General features: G+C 39.3%; 1 protein-coding gene across 1 annotated transcript in view; it reads right to left on the bottom strand.

The window, feature by feature from the left end:
• LOC129001958 (rho GTPase-activating protein 23) overlaps nt 1–19851 on the bottom strand; it is a 158424-nt gene that overhangs the window by 26130 nt on the left and 112443 nt on the right. Inside the window, exon 18 of the mRNA XM_054429407.1 lies at nt 7211–7309. Within this exon, the coding sequence (XP_054285382.1) occupies nt 7211–7309 (99 nt within the window). The remainder of the gene's footprint in view (nt 1–7210; nt 7310–19851) is intronic.

Below are 19851 nucleotides of genomic sequence, written 5' to 3'. Positions count from 1 at the left end.
TTTCATGTTGCTCAGGTTAAGTGCTTCTTAAGTCATGTAAAAATTGGTTGGTAGAAAAAACTTTAGCACCACGTACTCATAGACTACTCAGTACTCAATTCGAAAATTAACAGATAAAAAATTAGTACAGTTGTGTTATCATATCAGGACGAAAGCATATGACAATGCTGGTCGAAACAGTTAAATCAAGCTTTGTGTCCAATAAAACTCGTGAGCAAATTAAATGTGGATGATTCAATTCAAGCTTTCCCCTAAAAAGCGTATGATAAGACATCATTACAAAAATTCCACTGGCGTAGACACAAGGAAAAAACTTTGTTAAAACATTATACAGAGTGAATCTTGTAAGGTGGTATTACAATAAAGAAATAATTTTTTCCCACTAAACCAACTCTAAGGAATAACGTTAGGCCTAATATTTAAAATTGTGTTTTTTTTTAATAAAGGATGTTTGAAAAGCAAAGTTCAGTAGTTCAAATCTCAGAATTTTCAATTCACATACAATCATAGTCATATTATACATAGTTTTAGAGCTCTATTTAATTAAAAATTTTAGCGCATTAAGAATTTGATTATTGTTTATTGGTGATTAAAATTGGTAACTCTTTTTTGTGGATTTCTAAAATACCCAGAAGTTTTTTTTGAAAAATCAAAAAGCATATACCGGATCTCTATTCTGATTGGAATTCTACATTACTAATGAGCTAAACTTTAATCCAATATGAATATGTCATTTTATCACAAAAACAATTTTTCTTTTCAAAAAAATATTTGTTGATAATAGTTTGCTGGCAAAAACAAAAACATTCCAAATACCATCGTATATAAAAAAATATCATTTTACAGCTACAGTATTGCGATTCTTAGCAACATTCAAATTTAAACTTATCGGTATCTTTTAATTTGTTAGTGATAAAAAACATATTTTCCCCATAAAAACGCATGTTGATGGCCCAAAAGTTCATCAAAGTTTTAGTGCAATTTGTTGTAAAATACATTCAAGCCCTTAATTTTCAAAAATATTTTGAACTACAGGACTAGAGATTTTTACTTAAGCTTCCGGTAAAAATGTAGACCCCTTTGTCTGGTCAAAATCAGATCAGGCCAATATTGGATTGTTTTGGAATGTGTTGATTTCCTAAAATTATTTATCATTATACACGTTAATTGGTTTTTAATGAATTTCACATTATTTCCTGTGATACAGTAATGCATGTCTCCCGAGATTGCAACAAAAACGTGAAAGTCCCCTGCGGTACCAGTGAAAATGTGATTGTTTTTTTTATTACAGCACAACCAAGTACATCCTCTAAACATAAGGGCATCTGGTCCTCAAGGTATCATGTAGATATACTTAAAGCTCATTGCTGAGATCAATCAAAGACTTCTCTTGAATATCCAATACAGTTGAAGGTGTATTCCTGTCAATCAGAAGAAGCCTTGAACTCATCCTTAAGACTACCTCTACATACCATCCCTTATGCATGCTTTACACCACCGGCATGGTGTTGAAAAAACTCATCTGCTTCAGATTGACTGAGGCAGGCTTGTCCATGCCATATCTTGGTTTCCGACCTGGTCAATTTACCATAGATGCCATCCAGTTAAGACAGTGCTGAGGATGGAAAATCACAACCACTGGTCATCCCGTGTTGTTCTTCTTGTCACTATTGCCATGAAGAACATTCAACTTTGCCCGGTGATGCAATACTCTTAAGGGTGCTTGAGCAAATGTTTTGCGTTCTTATCTACCTTCTGCGAATGATCGAGGAGTACCTGTTGGACCGTGCTCTGATGAAACCACCAAAAGGTTGAATAGAAATTTCCATTACCTCCAGGGCTGCACAGGAATCTATCTTGGTACATGATCTGTCAAACTTTTCTTACAACAGTCCTACTTTAATTGCAGCGAGAGGCGTCTAAGAAACCAAAGCTAAGATTCAGAAGAGCAATGCTTTAGATGCATGTACACGGCTTGTCACTGGCATTTGCAATGACAGAGATAGTTGTTCTAACAAACAAAGGATCCCCAACATTATTCCTGTTTGGTTTGGTCACTTGGAGATTTACACTAAATGTGTCACAAAATACCTTAAATTGTGCTTGATAGGACGACTTTTGGCAAGCAGATAAGGTGAATTGAGTAGCTCATGAGTACTATGAGTACTTCACTGAGTATTCATAGATGCCCTGCACTACCGAGTATTTGAAAGGAGTCGGTCAGCAGCGGGGTCATGGTCCACTTCGTTGAGATTATCTTTGGTTTTATAGATTAGGTAATTTTGAACGTTTTTGTGTGACGCCGATAGGCATGCCCTGATAGCGCACTTACTAGCACAGACGTTTTGGCCTTCTCAAAGACTTTTCCCCATTACTGAGGACTTGCTATTGTGCTGCAATTGTAAAAACCCACTACATGTGAATGCATACTGTAACACACTTTTTGGCTGACCATACACTTCAAAGAAGACACGTAGCAATTTATTGTCAAGATCAAGTGTGTGAAGTGTACAAAACCAACGTAATGTCTGGGAATGGTGCTTTCAGTTAGGGGGGCCTGGGGAGTATGGAATACCCCTCCCCCCCAGCAAATAGAGGGGTCCAGGATAATTGAATGTTGCAATCTTTTTTAGAACCAATCTGGCATCAACACGGTGATGAAGAGTTTTCTTAACAAGACCAGGATCACCTTGTTAGTACAAGACATAACAAAAACATAATCTATATAAATAAAATTAGAGTTTTGTCTGTACATTGCTTAGAATAATGAACTTTTTGGTTATTTTTACATTTCATAGGTCAGAGAAACCGAATCAAACCTTATCTCAATTTCTGTCTGTCTGTCTGTCTGTCTGTCTATCTGTCATTCTCTTGGTAACGCTAAAATACGCACTTTATTACAACTACTCCTCAATAACTATAGCACTGTCCCGCCTGAAACTTATTTTCCAAATACTATACATATATGAGATGGTTTTAGACGTATTTCATCGAATATGAGACAGTTAGATATTTAACAGTAAACCCTTGAAAATCAAGTTTTTGTCGATTTTTGACGTGGAATTTCTGGAAGCCCATGTTAACCTTATGAGAAATGAAATTATTGAATCTTAACAGCTGTTTCAATTAAACAAGTTGGTTCTGTTCTGTGATGTTCAATAGCATTAAAGTTACAAGGATTACCAACAGGGTGCAGCACTAGCACTATTATTTCTTTTACATTTATGACAACAGCTAATTTGCAACCTGGAGGCGAGTGAGCGTAGCGAACGAGCTAACCTGAAGGCAAGTGAGCGTAGCGAACGAGCTAACCTGAAGGAAAGTGAGCGCAGCGAACGAGCTCCAACATACAGGTGAGTGAGCGTAGCGAACGAACTTCAACCAGGACGTGATTGAGCCATGCAAACGAGATCAGATAGTAAAAATAAAAGTAAGCCTACCGTTATAGGATCGACCGGCAGACACAGAGGTAATTTAACCTTTTATTGATTGTCATACCGATCCGGAACAACAAAAAACAACATAAAATGAAGCTATGTATAATAGTTTGGCCAGCATATCTTAAAATATGCAAACCAACTGCTGTTCTTTATATAAGAAGGTTTCAACTGAATATTATAAGATCCCCGTGCGTAGAACGGGTACACAGCTAGTAATAATTAATTGTGTTAGTAAACTTTAAATTGTTCCCATAGAAACTTAGTTTGCATATTTAAAAATTCTAAGTTGAACTAATGTAAAAAATTTTAGTTAAAGATAAATTTAAAATTATAAATCCGTTATATGAGATTTTCTAATTGGTTCTAAGTTTCAAAACGTAGTTGGTATCCGACAAGAATGATAGCTGAACCCCACCTGAGGTGGTAGCTATATACTACTTAAGAAGATAGCAGAACCCTAGTTGAGGTATCTGACAAGAACGATAGCTGAACCCCACCTGAGGTGGTAGCTGAATACTACTTAAGAAGATAGCAGAACCCTAGTTGAGGTATCTGACAAGAACGATAGCTGAACTCCACCTGAGGTGGTAGCTGAATACTACTTAAGAAGATAGCAGAACCCTAGTTGAGGTATCTGACAAGAACGATAGCTGAACCCCACCTGAGGTGGTAGCTGAATACTACTTAAGAAGATAGCAGAACCCTAGTAGAGGTATCTGACAAGAATGATAGCTGAACCCCACCTGAGGTGGTAGCTGAATACTACTTAAGAAGATAGCAGAACCCTAGTTGAGGTATCTGACAAGAACGATAGCTGAACTCCACCTGAGGTGGTAGCTGAATACTACTTAAGAAGATAGCAGAAGCCTAGTAGAGGTATCTGACAAGAACGATAGCTGAACCCCACCTGAGGTGGTAGCTGAATACTACTTAAGAAGATAGCAGAACCCTAGTTGAGGTATCTGACAAGAACGATAGCTGAACCCCACCTGAGGTGGTAGCTGAATACTACTTAAGAAGATAGCAGAACCCTAGTTGAGGCTGTAGCTAAATACTACTTAAGATGATAGCTGAACCCTACCAGACACCATAGCAGAACTCTACCAGAGACAATACCAGCACCCTACCAGTGACAATAGCAGCACCCTACCAGTGACAATAGCAGCACCCTACCAGAGACAATAGCAGCACCCTACCAGACACAATAGCAGCACCCTACCAGAGACGATTGCTGAACCCTACCAGAGACGATAGCTGAACCCTACCAATGACGATAGCAGCACCCTACCAGAGACGATAGCAGCACCCTACCATATACGATAGCAGCACCCTACCAGTGACAATAGCAGCACCCTACCAGAGACAATAGCAGCACCCTACCAGAGACAATAGCAGCACCCTACCAGTGACAATAGCAGAACCCTACCATAGACGATAGCAGCACCCTACCAGTGACAATAGCAGCACCCTACCAGTGACAATAGCAGCACCCTACCACAGACAATAGCAGAACCCTACCAGTGACAATAGCAGCACCCTACCATAGACAATAGCAGAACCCTACCAGTGACAATAGCAGCACCCTACCATAGACAATAGCAGCACCCTACCAGTGACAATAGCAGAACCCTACCATAGACGATAGCAGCACCCTACCAGTGACAATAGCAGAACCCTACCATAGACGATAGCAGCACCCTACCAGTGACAATAGCAGCACCCTACCAGTGACAATAGCAGCACCCTACCATAGACAATAGCAGAACCCTACCAGTGACAATAGCAGCACCTTACCAGAGATGATAACTGAACCCTACCAGAGACGATAGCAGAACCCTACCAGGGACCACAGCAGAACCCTACATGAGATGACCTTACCCTGTCCGAGACAGAAAATGGTCCCTGATTGTGTCAACAATACAACAGAAACTTATGTTTTCTTAGGCTATCTTAAAATGTTGTAACCAACCTATCATTTTCTTAAATTAAAAATGATTTATTCTTTTGTTTAAAGGTGTAATTATAATTTTAGTATGTAAACATTGTCAAATACAACTAAGCACAGTGTAAACCAAACATTCATTGTAAATGAAAATATATGCTTGAGGAAACTACGTTCTGATATTCTCAGCAACATCAAGGATGAGAGTTGTTCATTTGATCCAAAATTGGTTTCTAATGTGTTCGATAGATTTTTTTGTGGAAGTAGGCAGTGGAAATTTAAATGCTTGTCAAAATTCCTCTAATTTTGAAATCTGTTTATTCTGAAACCTCGTTTTTCTTAAAACCCGTAAGCAAGAAGGAGGTAGTAGAAATACTGTAATCAATTCCATGAAAACAAAGCCATTGTCAGGCTGTGATAGTGTGTCATCAAAGCATCTGAAGTCCTGGTCCCCTCCGGAAAACTTTGAAAAATCAGAACTCCAAACTTGCGTTTTCTGGAATTCCACAGGTAATCACTTTCAAAAGAACTACAAAAATCAACCCAATTTAGGCTGTCTCTGGCCGGTCAGAATCAGGATATAGCAAGTAACTAAATCATAATGTTATCACAACACAACAAACGAACAAATTATCATTTCAAGTTGTTGTTGTACTGTAGCCTTCTGAGCTGCGCGTGAAGAGCCTATCTATCTACTGAGTTTTTATTATGAATTGATTTTAACAGGCTGAAAATTGATCAGTAGATCTACAGTGTGGACATTTGTTGAGACACTTAAGGCACAATCAACAATGAAGATTGACCGTCAAAACCAATAATGTGAGAAACTGCATTCTTGTTATTTTTGTATGTCAGCTATAAAGAGGATTTAAATGTAAAATATCCATAAGCTACAGTTAAAACTTGATATTAATATAGTTGAGAAATTTGTGTAATATAGTTGAGAAATTTGTGTAATATAGTTGGGAAATTCGTGTAATATAGTTGGGTTAATTCGAGTAATATAGTTGGGAAATCCAAAGTGTCTCCCCCCCCAATATTTTTTTCGCGATTTACCCCTGACTGTAGGTAAAATTATTGCGGTGGAAAGAGTGACCCTCCCCAGGCATCAGAACCCCTCCGCCACCCACCCCTACACCGCGCCTCGTCGCAACGGAAGCAAGGCAGACCTAAGGACGGTGGACAAACTTAAAAACATTTTGCTTTGTATAATGAATGTACGGTATTCAATTTAAATATACGTTACAAAAATTAAAGATACATAGATTAAAAAATTAAATTACCCGCAAAAATTCCTGATTGATCCTCTAAGAAAAATGTTCATTACTAAACCATTATGGAAGAGGTTGTTCAGCCTAACTAAAACAGCTTTTTTTCCTTTCCATGGGGGGGTTCTATCCCCCTCATCCCCCCGTAGTTACGTCACTGTATCGCCGAGTGAGGGAACGAAAATGCAGAGATGATGCTAGATAGCGGCGGTTAAACTGAACTGCTCTCATAAGAAGGTCGATTAAAACAAACAGTAATATTTTACGAGCTAGGGCGGATAATCCGGTTAACGATTAATACAAGGTCGGTTAAGAGGGGTTCTACTGTATGGTGATATTTTCGGGGAGCGAGCTGGCATAGTGGTTAGAGCACGGGACTTCAGTCCCTGAGGTTCCGGGTTCGATCCCCGCCAACTCACCAATGGATTTTATCGAAGTGATAATGCCGCAACCCCTAGGTCTAGCTTGAAGTAATGTGAAAAACAATCCCAGGCTCTTGCCTAGCGTCCTAAAAAAAAAAAAAACTAAATCTTTTTACATGCATAAATATGACACCTTACCTCAGACTGGGGCAAAGAGTCCCTTCTCTCCTTGTAGAGGTAGAGCACAGGTCCTCGCAGCACTGCCCAGACCTGCTTCCATGACCTGTCAGTGGCCCTCTGTAACAAGGACAACACGTTAGTATAATAATCCCTGTATTTAGCTAAACGCTAGGACTATGTTGGTAAGCCTCTTTTGTTATGTCAAGATGTTAACCAACCTCTCTTTGAAAATTAAACTGCCCTATCAAGATGTTTCCTCTACTATTAACCACACTGATCACCAGCTTAAGATTAAGATTCAGTCTTCCGGTGAGTGTCCGTCAAATCAATATTTACACTACAAAACCAGACTATCGCTCCTCCTATAAGGCATCTTCTGTGGCAAAAATGAGACTCTAGTGATTTGATGCGACTATCACCAGAAGACCAAGTGAATTTAGGTTTGTTAAACTTTTTAAACTACTTAATTTGATTTGGAAGAAAAAGAATGGAAATATTTCATTGGAATATTATTTATTTACTGACTTCCTGATTCTGCCTTGATATAATGTTTTGATGAGATATTTTTGTTCTTTCGTAACTCAACTTGGGGTTGATGAAGATCAAAAAAAGAAGAAACAAATGCTCATGACAGATAGTTCAATTCTGAGTAAATGTTAATGAAGAGCTAATACTGTATTATACTTCCACGGAGAAGTAAGGTACAAAGGAAACATTCAACGGTATACTTCAGTGGTGTCTAGCACTAGTCACTGGTGTCTAGGGCAAAGACCCCCCTCACCATCATGTACTACAATGCTTAGGTGGAGGAGGAAGACCCTCTGCTATGTGCAAATAGGATTTTGCGCACAGTGTTCTTCCTTGCTTGTCACAAGTATATTTCTGGTACAACAAACTACTGTAGAGCTGAAAGAGCACGGTCGTCCCATATGCAGGTTTCCTCTGTACCTTACTTCTCGGTATATCTTGTGCGTTGCCTGGTGAAGCCTGGGGGTAGGGTTGAAGCCCATACAAAACCGGTTCTGTGGGAGTAACCCACATCACCGCCAATAATTATATATATTGAGGTAAGAGTCAACCCCATCGGCTGATCCAAAGGCAGGCAGACAGCTCTAGTCGGACCGAGACTAGCGCTCCAACCGGAAAAGACCAACCGCCGGCAAGCAGGTTTGTCTGAGATCCGTCGCCGAAGAAGAAGGAGGTCCTGATCCTTGGTCAACAGTTGGTAAAGTACCGATAATGTCTAATTAATTGTAATCTTTTGGGGGATAAAGGGGGTAAGGGGTATCTTTTCTAAATTAGGGCAGGTTCAACCAACAATAAATTAACTGATGTAACTAAATTAACTTTACAATTATCGATATCATGTTTAGGGCAAGTTGCTGCAGGCGAGTTTCAATGGCGAGGGGTAGTTAAAATTAAATAAAAATGTAGTTAATGAATTTATTCACGACTTATCAAAGCTGGCTTACGCTGGGCAGGGTTTACGTGAGTGCTATTGGGTAGTGGAATCAGCACGATATTTATTAAATGTGGATCTAGCTGGGTTAATTCCAGTCAAGACCCCACAGTTGGTAGCAGAGCAAAGCGTTACGTAACATCATCATGGCCTGCATAGTAACTATCGCGGGATCCTGTTCGGCTGGCCAGGCTTTGAGTAAGTCTTAAGTTCCATAATTTTCACTTTTAAAACGATTTTTTATTTTCGGGGAAGGTAATTTAAGGTGTTCAGTAATGGTTTAGAACATGAATTCCATTGTGTAATCATGCAAGGTCAGATCACGTGATCGAGTTTGGAATTTCCGGCGTGACCTCGTGTGAGCAAGTTGACTCATCAAGATATTAAATTAACTTCTGGGAATTTATTTATTTATTAAGTTGAGGTTCCAAATGTCAAGGCGTGTTTACAATAAATTTTCATTTCAATATCCGATTTTAAGTGACGAATATGCGTGTAATTAGTACGACGTGGGACTACTTAACCCATGTGAGTGCCTAGGCTATGTGAAGCATCCTTTTGAGCTGCGAAACACATTTCAATAGTAATAGTAAGTAACGTACCTTTTATTTATTTTACAGATAATTATAATTCCCAATATTTTTTCCCCAAGGTTAGTTAGGCCTATTTTCAGTATATTCAGCATAAGTAGGTAAGTTTGTTAGGTTAAAGCTGCAGTGTGTTCAGATTAAATTGATTTAAGTATTCAAATGCAATGGCCCTTGACTTTTACATACAGAAGAGGTATATTTATCACCATGCACAGTAATTTTGTGTAGGCTAACTCCTTTTGGGTACAATAATTTTTTGTGGTGGTTTCAAGCAATTTAGCCCTAGGTAAGCCTAGGCCTAGTTAGTCTTAAGTAGTTAATCTTAAGTAATTCCTACCAGAGAATCAGGTCATTGTTCTTTATTCTTGATCTTAGCAGCCTAGTTTATTTTTAATAGTGAAATTTACACCCCTTTTTTTTTTTTTTTACACAATTTGCTAGATTTAGTACGGTGATTGCTAGAACAGTTTAGGTTGAATTAGGCAATGGGTGGGTTGACCGCAAGATGTAATAAGTTTTACTGACTTGATTCAGTACCTGAGTAAAGCATGCGATACACAAAAGGTAGTAACATTTTACTATCATTACTCGGGACAATCACCCCCCCCCCTCAATTCACGCAAACATCGATATAGATTAATTGTTACTGGCGGTCCTCTTTCATGATCTAGCGCTTTGTTTTTTACAGTTAGGCCTACTGGATTATTAAGCCTGCAATAAATTTTCATAAATTAGTTTGCATTGTTTATAAATTAGTTACAGTTGCATTATTCTTAGTTACAGCCACAGTAGCCTAAGTAAATTTTTTTCCCGCAGTTAGTAGTTGTACCAAATTTTCTTTTTTGCGATGCGTTGGAGCGTACTTGTTGATGAGTAATACAGTAGGCTAATTATATTTAACTTATAAGTTTATTGTTTAACTCTGTTATCGGTTAGGCCTATTATTTAATGTGCTATATGCATAAGTTAGGCTTTCCCCACATGGTTGAAAATTCCCACGACTAATTATTTTGCATTTTTCACCTCATTAGTAGGCCTATTATATTAATTCCCCTCCCCGCACATCAGCACATCATAACCCCCCCCCCCCCACCCCCTTCGAATTATTACCATCCAAGGATCAAACAAAATCACAATTACAAATGTACGCAATTAGTTTAATGGGTGACTCCCAATTCTGTAGATATGCCAACTTTCTGCAGGAGCACAGATCATTAATAGCTTTAGAAAAATCATTTTGTTTTTCCGGCGCGACGATAGCTGATTACAAAAAACATTATAAGTCAACGCATTCGTCGATACCGCCGAATTCAATTATCCTTATTTGCTTAGGAACGAATGACATAATTCGAAATACGCCATTGATGCATATGAAGAATCAATTTTTGTCTTTATTGAAATTAGTTAAGAAACGCCACACACCCAAACTGTTATTAATCCTAGCCTTGCCTAACTTTCCACGCCTTGCACAGAACAACAACGCACTCGCTCACATTGATGACTTCAACAAATACTTAGCCACTTTACAGTCTCACTCCACACACTTACTACGTTTGGATATTCCAACTCACAGCGCTCATCGATACTTTGAAGCAAAATATTACCCTTCGGGAAGAAAAGATGGAATCCATTTCAATGCCAGAACTTTTTCGCGCCTCGTGGAAATACTAGGGAATCATTTGAACAACATTTCACTTTAAATTAACAAAATAAATAATTTTTTTTAAAAATTAATTGCAGCGAATTTACAAAAGCGTTTGAGCCGACCATTGTCGCAAGCCACAAGCATCGATGCATTTCTTAGTGTAGGCCTAGGTATATTTATGACGATTTTGATGAATGTTAAAAAAAAAAATATATTCATGGAAATCGTCAATTTAATTTCATTTGAAACGAAAGTCTGCTTTCTACGAATTCAAGATAGGTCACCTTACCACCTTATCCAGTCTGGAACCAAGTAGGGACTCTGTCAATATTTAGTTGGGTTACTCAACCCGAAATAGAACTAGGGCGAGTAGTCAACATGTCTCTCAGATGCACTGTCACATTTCAGGTGATGTGATGACATCACATAGATGATTGATGGTTTTGAGGTCCAAGTCTTTAGAACAAAAAACAATAACTTAATTCGAGTTGAATGGTATCCCCTTTTGTTAAAAAAAAAATGTATGTATATATGTATATTATATGTTATAAATATATGTATATATATATGTAAAAAAAAAAAAAAAAAAAAAAAATCATCATGAGCAAGTACCTTTATACCTATCACACCTTGTTACCTCACCTGGAAAATATTTAATTAAGCGGCTTCCAAACTCCAATCCAGCTTAACCCTCCAAGTGTCCATAGTTTAGGCCTTAATGTCCACCTATTTTTGGCGCATTTGCAAGGTTTTATTAAAACGGATCTGAGAAGCTTAAAACAATGTTAATTCTAATGTTCTATATACCATTTTGTTTGGAAAATCATGGGCTTCAATATTATATATAAAACATAAGGAACATTTAAAAAAAAAAAAAATTTTTTAGGTAAAAAAAATATAATTTCGAAAATTTTCAAAAAAAAAATAAGTTCGCGGCTAATGAAATTGTATAAATTATAGGCCTATAAATATTTGAAAATAGCCACTTTGTTCTAAATTTTATGAGGATTACAAATATATAATAATATAAGGAAGTATATTTGCAAATAAATAAGTTATGGGCAAAAAACTGATTTCAGTACATAGCGTTTAGCTAAGAATGCATAGCCTAACCATAGCTAGGAATCTGGCTGATAATTTACATCAATATCACTACCTACTTCTTCAGGATCATCAACCAGCACTTCAAAACCACTTAAATCTTCTTATAATGCACCACGTATATCACTACTTTTGATTTTTAACACTAAAACAATGATAAACGTAATAAAACACATCAGTCATCGGTCCGGGGGAACCTAGCTGTTTACAAATACACGCACGTCAGCTGTCTGCTACAATATTTTCAGAACTAAAATTAATAGCGCTTAGAGACAGACATCTGGAGACAGCTTAGAATGTAACGGAAAGAACGATACCTAACTCGATCCAGTTCAATCCGATTCAGTCAGTTATAGAGCCTTCGCCGTAAACGATGTCTGCTTGTCGAAAAATCGGCAAGTAACACTATACAAAGTGTGGTGCTTGCCGAATTTTCGTCAAGTAACACTGGGAGGGTTAAGACGGGTACAACCCCCCCTTGTCGGCAGGGCCGGATCTACAAAATATGGGCCCCCCTGCAAAAGTCCTCCAAGGGCCCCTACAGCTGCTTACAACCCACCACTGGCATACTTCGTAGAAATGTTTTTCACCTAATTCATTGTTCATTAATTCGCACTTAACTACACTTATAACGAAAAGAAACAGAGGTACAGGTACAACTGTGTGTATTAATTAATTATTTAATTTAACAACTATAGAATACCGGCGGCACGGCACGATAAACATAACCTCAAACCTCACAAAACTACAGTAGTATTCACTATTTTGACTGATCTCTAAATAATTGCGTTGACAGATTGAGATCGCTCGCTGAACCCAGCGCTTGTCATGGCAATAGTTTAAACTACTGTTTGGACGGAGTCCCAAACGCCTTCGATTCGAATTAGGTCATTAACGCTAAAGATAAGTACAAGTAAGTCCCTCCTGTACCACGACAGACTTTTATGACTTATTGTTCAGCTCAACAGACGTGAGAGTGAGTGCTAGTGCTAGTTGACACTTCGTCGTCCACGTCGCTCGGTCCGATCGGACTGTAGTGGATCTGTGATGCTCGCCGATGCAGCTGACGTGCTGACTGGACTGAGCTGACTGAGTATGGACTGACTGAAAGTGGCGAGATTGAACTGTCTAGCTAGGGCGAGGTCCCGAGTTGTCGACGAGTAAAATCACAAGTCTAAATTTACTTAATAATTCTAACTTTAGGTTTGATGTTGACAATATTTATTTGTCTGTCAAAACTAAACTTGCCGTCCTATTCAATTATGTTTATATGCATTAAAATAATTGTAATTTTTACGACCTCTTTGGGCCCCCTAAGGGCCTGGGCCCCCCCGCATTGCGGGGTTTCGCGGTTCCTAGATCCGGCCCTGCTTGTCGGCCCATTAGCATGGCACCCGTGGGTGGTGATGGGATGGATAAAAAAAAAAACCCATCGTATCACTCATCCGCGGGACTAGTGCATACCCCTGGTATTTAAAAAAAAAAAAAAGTAGAAATGCCAGCAAGGTGACACTGGTAGCCCGCGATGCGTCGTCGGGGAACATGGAATGGAATGTGACTAGTCAATAAATTCAAAGCCGCCAAGGTATCAACGTCCCTTGTCTTCACCCTCCTTACTACTTGCTCAACCAAAAAAAAAAACTAAATAAATAAATAAAAAAAAAAAAAAAAAAAAGTTCCCCTACCATCAACTCGGAGGCCTCTCCCCAAATCAATAAATTGTTTTTTTTTTTTTTTTTTTTTGTTGCTGCCCCCTTTGAACACCAAGATATAGGATTGAATTGCGTTTGTGAAACCCAAAAAAGGTTTCAACCGGGGTTCGCTTCTCCTCCATTCACCATAAGGTATCCGGGAAACCGAACGCCTTGGAGGCTCACCGTTGACTTATTGTCGCTGTATAGGGACAGTGCATTATGAGACAAGAGTTTGCTGGTTATTCCAAACTTTTATGTATGGTGTCCAATAGAATAGGGTGGTTCCATGACAAAACAATCCTACAATCCCATATTAACTCTCCACTTGTAATTACCTCCTAACATAAAAAATCAAACGATAAGCAGATTTTCAGGGAAAGTAATTGGGTATGGGAAAATAGGGATTGTGGCCCGACAATGCGTCCGGTGCAATACGCTCAAATAATAAATTTTTTTTTTTATAGATTAAACAATTTTATAATTTTGTATAGGTACATAAAACACACACATAATAATTTTTTTTTTAGAACCAATCATACAGTTTTAGGATCGCCAACACCTTTCACCTTTTTTAAGTCGATACCCCCACCCCCCTCTAAGCCCCCAGTCTTCGTATTGAATAATATGCCAATTTATACTCTTGAGAATGTACCGAGCACGGTAACATGGATTAATGCGCTTAACGCTCAACAAGCAGTAGCTCAATGCGCTGCTTGGAATATTAACTCAGCCCCGACCTTAGAGGAAAATAGGTCAATTCTGAAGAATTTCGTGAGAAGTCTCAATGGAGAAAATCTTCAGCATAATGGCTCAAATGAAGCCAACCTTCAATCGCCAGCACCCAACGCTGAGCAACCGGTCACAACAAACACTGAAATGTCACCTACCGCTGTTGTCACGACAATCACTGGAACTTCACCTCCTACTGCCACCATGACAACCACAACATTTACTACGACTACTCCACTAACTACAGCTACAACCAGTACCAACACCCTTCACAGTCCTTCACCAATCCTAGACCCAAACATACAAGTCCTCATTCAGTCCTTGCAAACAATGACCTTGAACGCGGTCGCTCAAACGGCAAACACATTCACAGAACAATTTAAAGTAATTCATACGCCAAGTCAGAGCCAGACAGAAAATTTTAGTTGTCCGCCATACGTCACGGAGTTGCTAAAGGAGCTTCCCAGAATTTCCGGCGCTGATACTCGCGAATTGGTCACTTTCCTTAAGAAGCTACACCAAATCATACAATTAAATCTCGTCAAAGATAGATACATCATAATGAACATAATGCCTTATACGTCGAACCGTTTCAGAGAATTCTGGATGACAGCGATCGCACAAAATCTTTCATGGCCCCAAACACTACATAGCATTAGGGAGAATTTTTTCACCTCGGACACTCTGAGAGAACTCAAGAACCAAAATTTATATAGGCGTCAGCACCAACGGGAACACTTAGCCGATTTTGTTAAAGACATTCAAACCCTGCACACCATTTTGTCTCCTAGCACCCCTGAACAGGAAATTTTTCAAACCATTTTTAGAGGTATTAATCAGCAAACACGAACAACCTTTGCAGGCCTTAAGCCTATCACTTCAATTCAGGATTTACTTGATGTGGCCCCCCTGTCAGCAAGCCTGTTAGACCAATCAACCCAAAATCAACCAAGAGACCAGCAACCATCCACTAGTAGACCTCAGTACCACAGCAATTACCAATTTCGCCCAAATAGAGGCAACTTCTCAAATAATTTCCAGCACAGACAACCCCATTGGCAAACCAATTACCCCCAACAATATCATCAGACTCAACAATTTCCCAATCATTACCAATTCAATTCACAACCGCCCAATTTCCGACCCCAATATCAGCCACCAAGTAACCCGAGTCGAGGATTCAACACGTATCCACGTAACACTAACTTCAATCGGCAGCCCAATCGTGAAAATCAACCATCTTCCTCTGATAGTAAGCGGAATTTAAACTCCACCAGGGGAGGTCATTAGGCAGCGCATCTCTCCGGACCATTCAGTCTGCCATACCACAAACTAAAGCCCTTCAGGCCTCAACCTCTACCAACACTAGCACACCCCAACAACAAAAAACCACCCAACCCAACAATAGTAACAACAACCTCAAAGCCAAATTAAATAAATCAGCCTTTGTCTCTCTAAAATTTCAGCATCAAATATCACAGGCTTTAGTAGACACCGGAGCATCATGCTCAATTATCTCTAAGGAATTTTTTGACATCATTAAGGCAATAAAAGGAGTGGTTACAGGTACAGGTCCGCCAATTAAAGTTTCCACTTCAGCCACAACAGCGTCGTCAAGCTCTTTAAAATTTCAATTCAAGGTCAATCTTCACTTTAAAATTCAATACCTCTCATGGACATTTCCCTTTTACATCGCCGAAACATTACCAGTCAAAGTTATTTTAGGCGTAGATTTTTTGAAATATACAAAAGCAGTAATAAACATAGCAAAGCAAACCATCATTTTCCCATACACCCAACCTCTTATATTAACACTCGGCGAGGATTCACCACAGGAAATCAAACAACAACCAATAGGCCCAACCTTTGGTGACAATCTCACAAACGATCAAATTCGCAAACTTAAGAATTTAATTGAGCAGTTCCCCAATACGGTAACCAAGAAATTAGGAAGAACCAATCTCATCAATTACCATATAAACATGAAACCAGGTCATCAAGCCAAGTCCCGCCCATACCAATTTTCACCACCAAAAGCAGAAATTTTAAGACAACATATCGACGAGCTTTTAAAAAACAACGTTATTAGGGAATCCACTTCACCTTTCGCAGCTCCCGCATTTACAGTTCCCAAAAAAGGAGGGAAAACGAGAATGGTCGTCAATTACAAAGCCTTAAATAATGGGTTATCCCTAGAAGCAGTCCCTACCCCCACAGTTGAAACGGCATTCCAGTATTTAGGTAAGGCCAAATGGTTTACTCTTTTAGACCTCAATTCAGCGTACAACCAAATACCCCTCGATGAAGAGTCAAAGCCCTTGACAGCTTTTGTGGTCCCTTGGGCCCAATATGAATTTAATTATGTCCCTTTTGGACTGGCCAACGGTTCTATGGTACTCAACGATTTGATGAACAAAGTATTAGGTGATATCAAATTTAAATATGTTTTTTCTTTTTTCGATGATTTAGTAATCTATTCAGACTCCTTTGAACAACATGTTCAGCACATCCAAGAGGTACTTCGTCGCCTCGAACGAGCAGGTCTCACAGTCAATCCCGGAAAAATGGTGATAGCTTCGCAGGAAATCGAATTTTTAGGTCATCAAATCAAAAACAACTCCCTATCAATTAGCAACACTAGAACCAAACCCATAGATGAATTTCCAACCCCTAGAACACTCAAACAGTTGTCCAGATTTTTAGGTATGACCGCCTTCTATTCTAAATTTATCCCCAATTACTCCGAAATATCAGCTCCTTTAAACAAACTCAAAAAGAAGGGTGAAAAGTTCACTTGGGGAAAAGAGCAGGAAACGGCCTTCAATTCATTGAAACAATCTTTAACTTCGGCTACAGTCCTTAAGATGCCAAATTTTGATCTGCCCTTTGTCTTGCATACAGATGCCAGTAGAACTAGCATTAGTGGAATAGTGTCCCAAAGGTACGACGATGCACTTCTGCCAGTGGTATATGGTTCACGTCCCACAAACATCACGAGAAAAATTATAGTGCCTTCGAGTTAGAGGCGCTTGCCATAGCTCACTTCCTCGAGAAATTCCGTGTATATTTAGAACACAGACATTTTGAGTTATATACAGATTCTAACGCACTAACCTGGCTTTTGAACCATCCTAGACAGGTAGGCAAGATCGCACGTTGGATCACACTAATCAATTCATTCCAATTCACAGTTTATCATATTAAGGGAAAAGACAACGTAGTAGCCGACTGTCTCTCTCGCATGTTCGAGGAAGGCCCACCCTCAATCACATCACCCGTAGCTTGTCCACCCCCAATCACATCACCCGTAGCTTGTTCACCCACATCAGATCACCCACATCAAATCAATGTTTTATTTAAAATACCAGACGCTTTTAAAGATATTAGGGAACATCAGTCAGAAGACACAGTTACACAACAAATCATTAAGTCATTGAAAGGAAAAAAACCACCACCAAACTATTCAATGGTAGACAACGTACTGACACACAAATTTCCAAGCCAAACCAAACCCAGAGTAGTTATTCCAGACCGATTAATACCACTTCTCTTTAAATATTATCATCTAGCCCCAACCACAGCTCACTTAGGCATCAAAAAGACTTGGTCTCGAATCGAGCAGCATTTTTGGTCCCCAACCCTTAAGGAAACCATAACCGACATGGTCAAAACCTGCACCTTCTGCCAACGATCTAAGCAAGCCCTAAATTCTAGAGCAGGACTCTTATCCTCCGAAGTACCGACAAGACCATTTGAAAAAATTTTCATAGATCACATTGGTCCATTACCACGTTCCAAGAAAGGAAATAAATACCTTCTCACAATTGTCGATTCATTTTCAAAATTTGCAATTTTTCTTCCGGCCAAGAACACAACGTCAGCAACCACAGTTTCACTTCTACGCTCAGGCCTCTTTGCTTACTTCGGCTTCCCAAAATATCTGGTGTCAGACAACGTTTCGTCTTTTACATCTAAAGAATTTTCAGACATGTGTCTTCAGTTAGGGATCCGCCACATAACCACCACTCCATACTATCCAAACCCAAGCCATGCCGAGCGAGTGAACAAGAATATCAAAATAGCCATTCGAATTTATCACTCAGATCATCAAACTGATTGGGACCAAAATATCCATCTTTTCCAGATAGCCTTTAATTCAGCCAAACACTCAAGCACCGGATATTCCCCAGCAGACCTTTTTTTAAGTTTTCAGATCAATCATCCATTAGAACTAAACTGGGATTTGGACCAATTACTAAATTACAACACAAACCCCCAAACAACCAGGGACAAATGGGTACAAGCGCACCAAAATTTAACTAAAGCACGAGAAGCCCGCGAAAGACAATACAATCAGGGAAGACACCCCCCATCCTTCAAGATAGGCGATTGGGTCATGTTTAGACTACACCACCAGAGCAAGGCAATCAACAAAATCAATGCTAAATTGCTTCCACTCTGGTCACAACCCGCTATTATACAGGCATACACGTCACCTGTCACAGTAATTTTAATGGATCCAAAGACAGGAAAGGTTGTGAGGCGAGCTCATGTCTCTCAGCTCAAGCACTATTTTCACCCGAATCAGGGACTTCCACGAACGACCACATCAATTAAACCCCCACCCACCCGTTAAATCAAAAACTCACGCATCTCATGAACCCTCTCAGCTGGTGATATTAGATTAAGTTAGGTTAGTCCATACTGTACAATTTTTCACTCCGTAGCACACACATACACACACAGGGTTGTGATGGAGCCTGCACCTGTCGCCAACTGTGACTAAGGTCGTGTTTCGCGTAGGCACGCCCTTCAGAAGGCGGCAGGGTTTAGCGATCGCCCATTACAACCTGAGCTGCAGCTCTCCTCCACGTCATTGGTTTTAGAGTAAATTCATTTTTTGCGCATATTTAAAATTATTTTATTTTCTTTTAGACCGTGAACTGTGCCTAGTTTTTTTTTTAACTTTTTTCATCTTTTAGCGCAGTTCAGGGGCTAATGACCGTGGGGAAGAGCGGATTGTTCCCCTCAACCTACTTCGAAATAGTTTGAGGATACACGCTCACCAACACTAACACACCAATCCTTACACAAACACATCTCTCATCTTCAAACCGGTAGTTTTAAGTAGATTAAGTCAGTTATGCGATCAACATGCTAACCTTAGGGCAGCGAACCTACATAAAAGCGCCCTACAGGATCATACACCTTTAAGAATTATATGTTTCATCGCATTGTTATAATTCAAACTATTTATTCATTGTTATTTGTTATTGATATTTATTTACTTGTTTATGGATTACTATCCTATTTGTATATTTATAATAAACTGTTTAAGCCCCGCCAACTAAGTAAATTGCCAACACTGGAACTGCAGTCTAGTGTAGCCATGGCAGCAGCCTTGCCTACCAAAACCCCAAACACTAATTTTTTGCCCCCTT

Source organism: Macrosteles quadrilineatus, unplaced genomic scaffold (assembly GCF_028750875.1).
Source record: "Macrosteles quadrilineatus isolate MER2022 unplaced genomic scaffold, UCM_ALF_1.0 Scaffold_9__3_contigs__length_116548681, whole genome shotgun sequence".
Classification (NCBI taxonomy): Eukaryota; Metazoa; Arthropoda; class Insecta; order Hemiptera; family Cicadellidae; genus Macrosteles; species Macrosteles quadrilineatus.
Note: the sequence above shows the minus strand (reverse complement) of the source record. Positions and strands in the feature narration are given on the sequence as shown.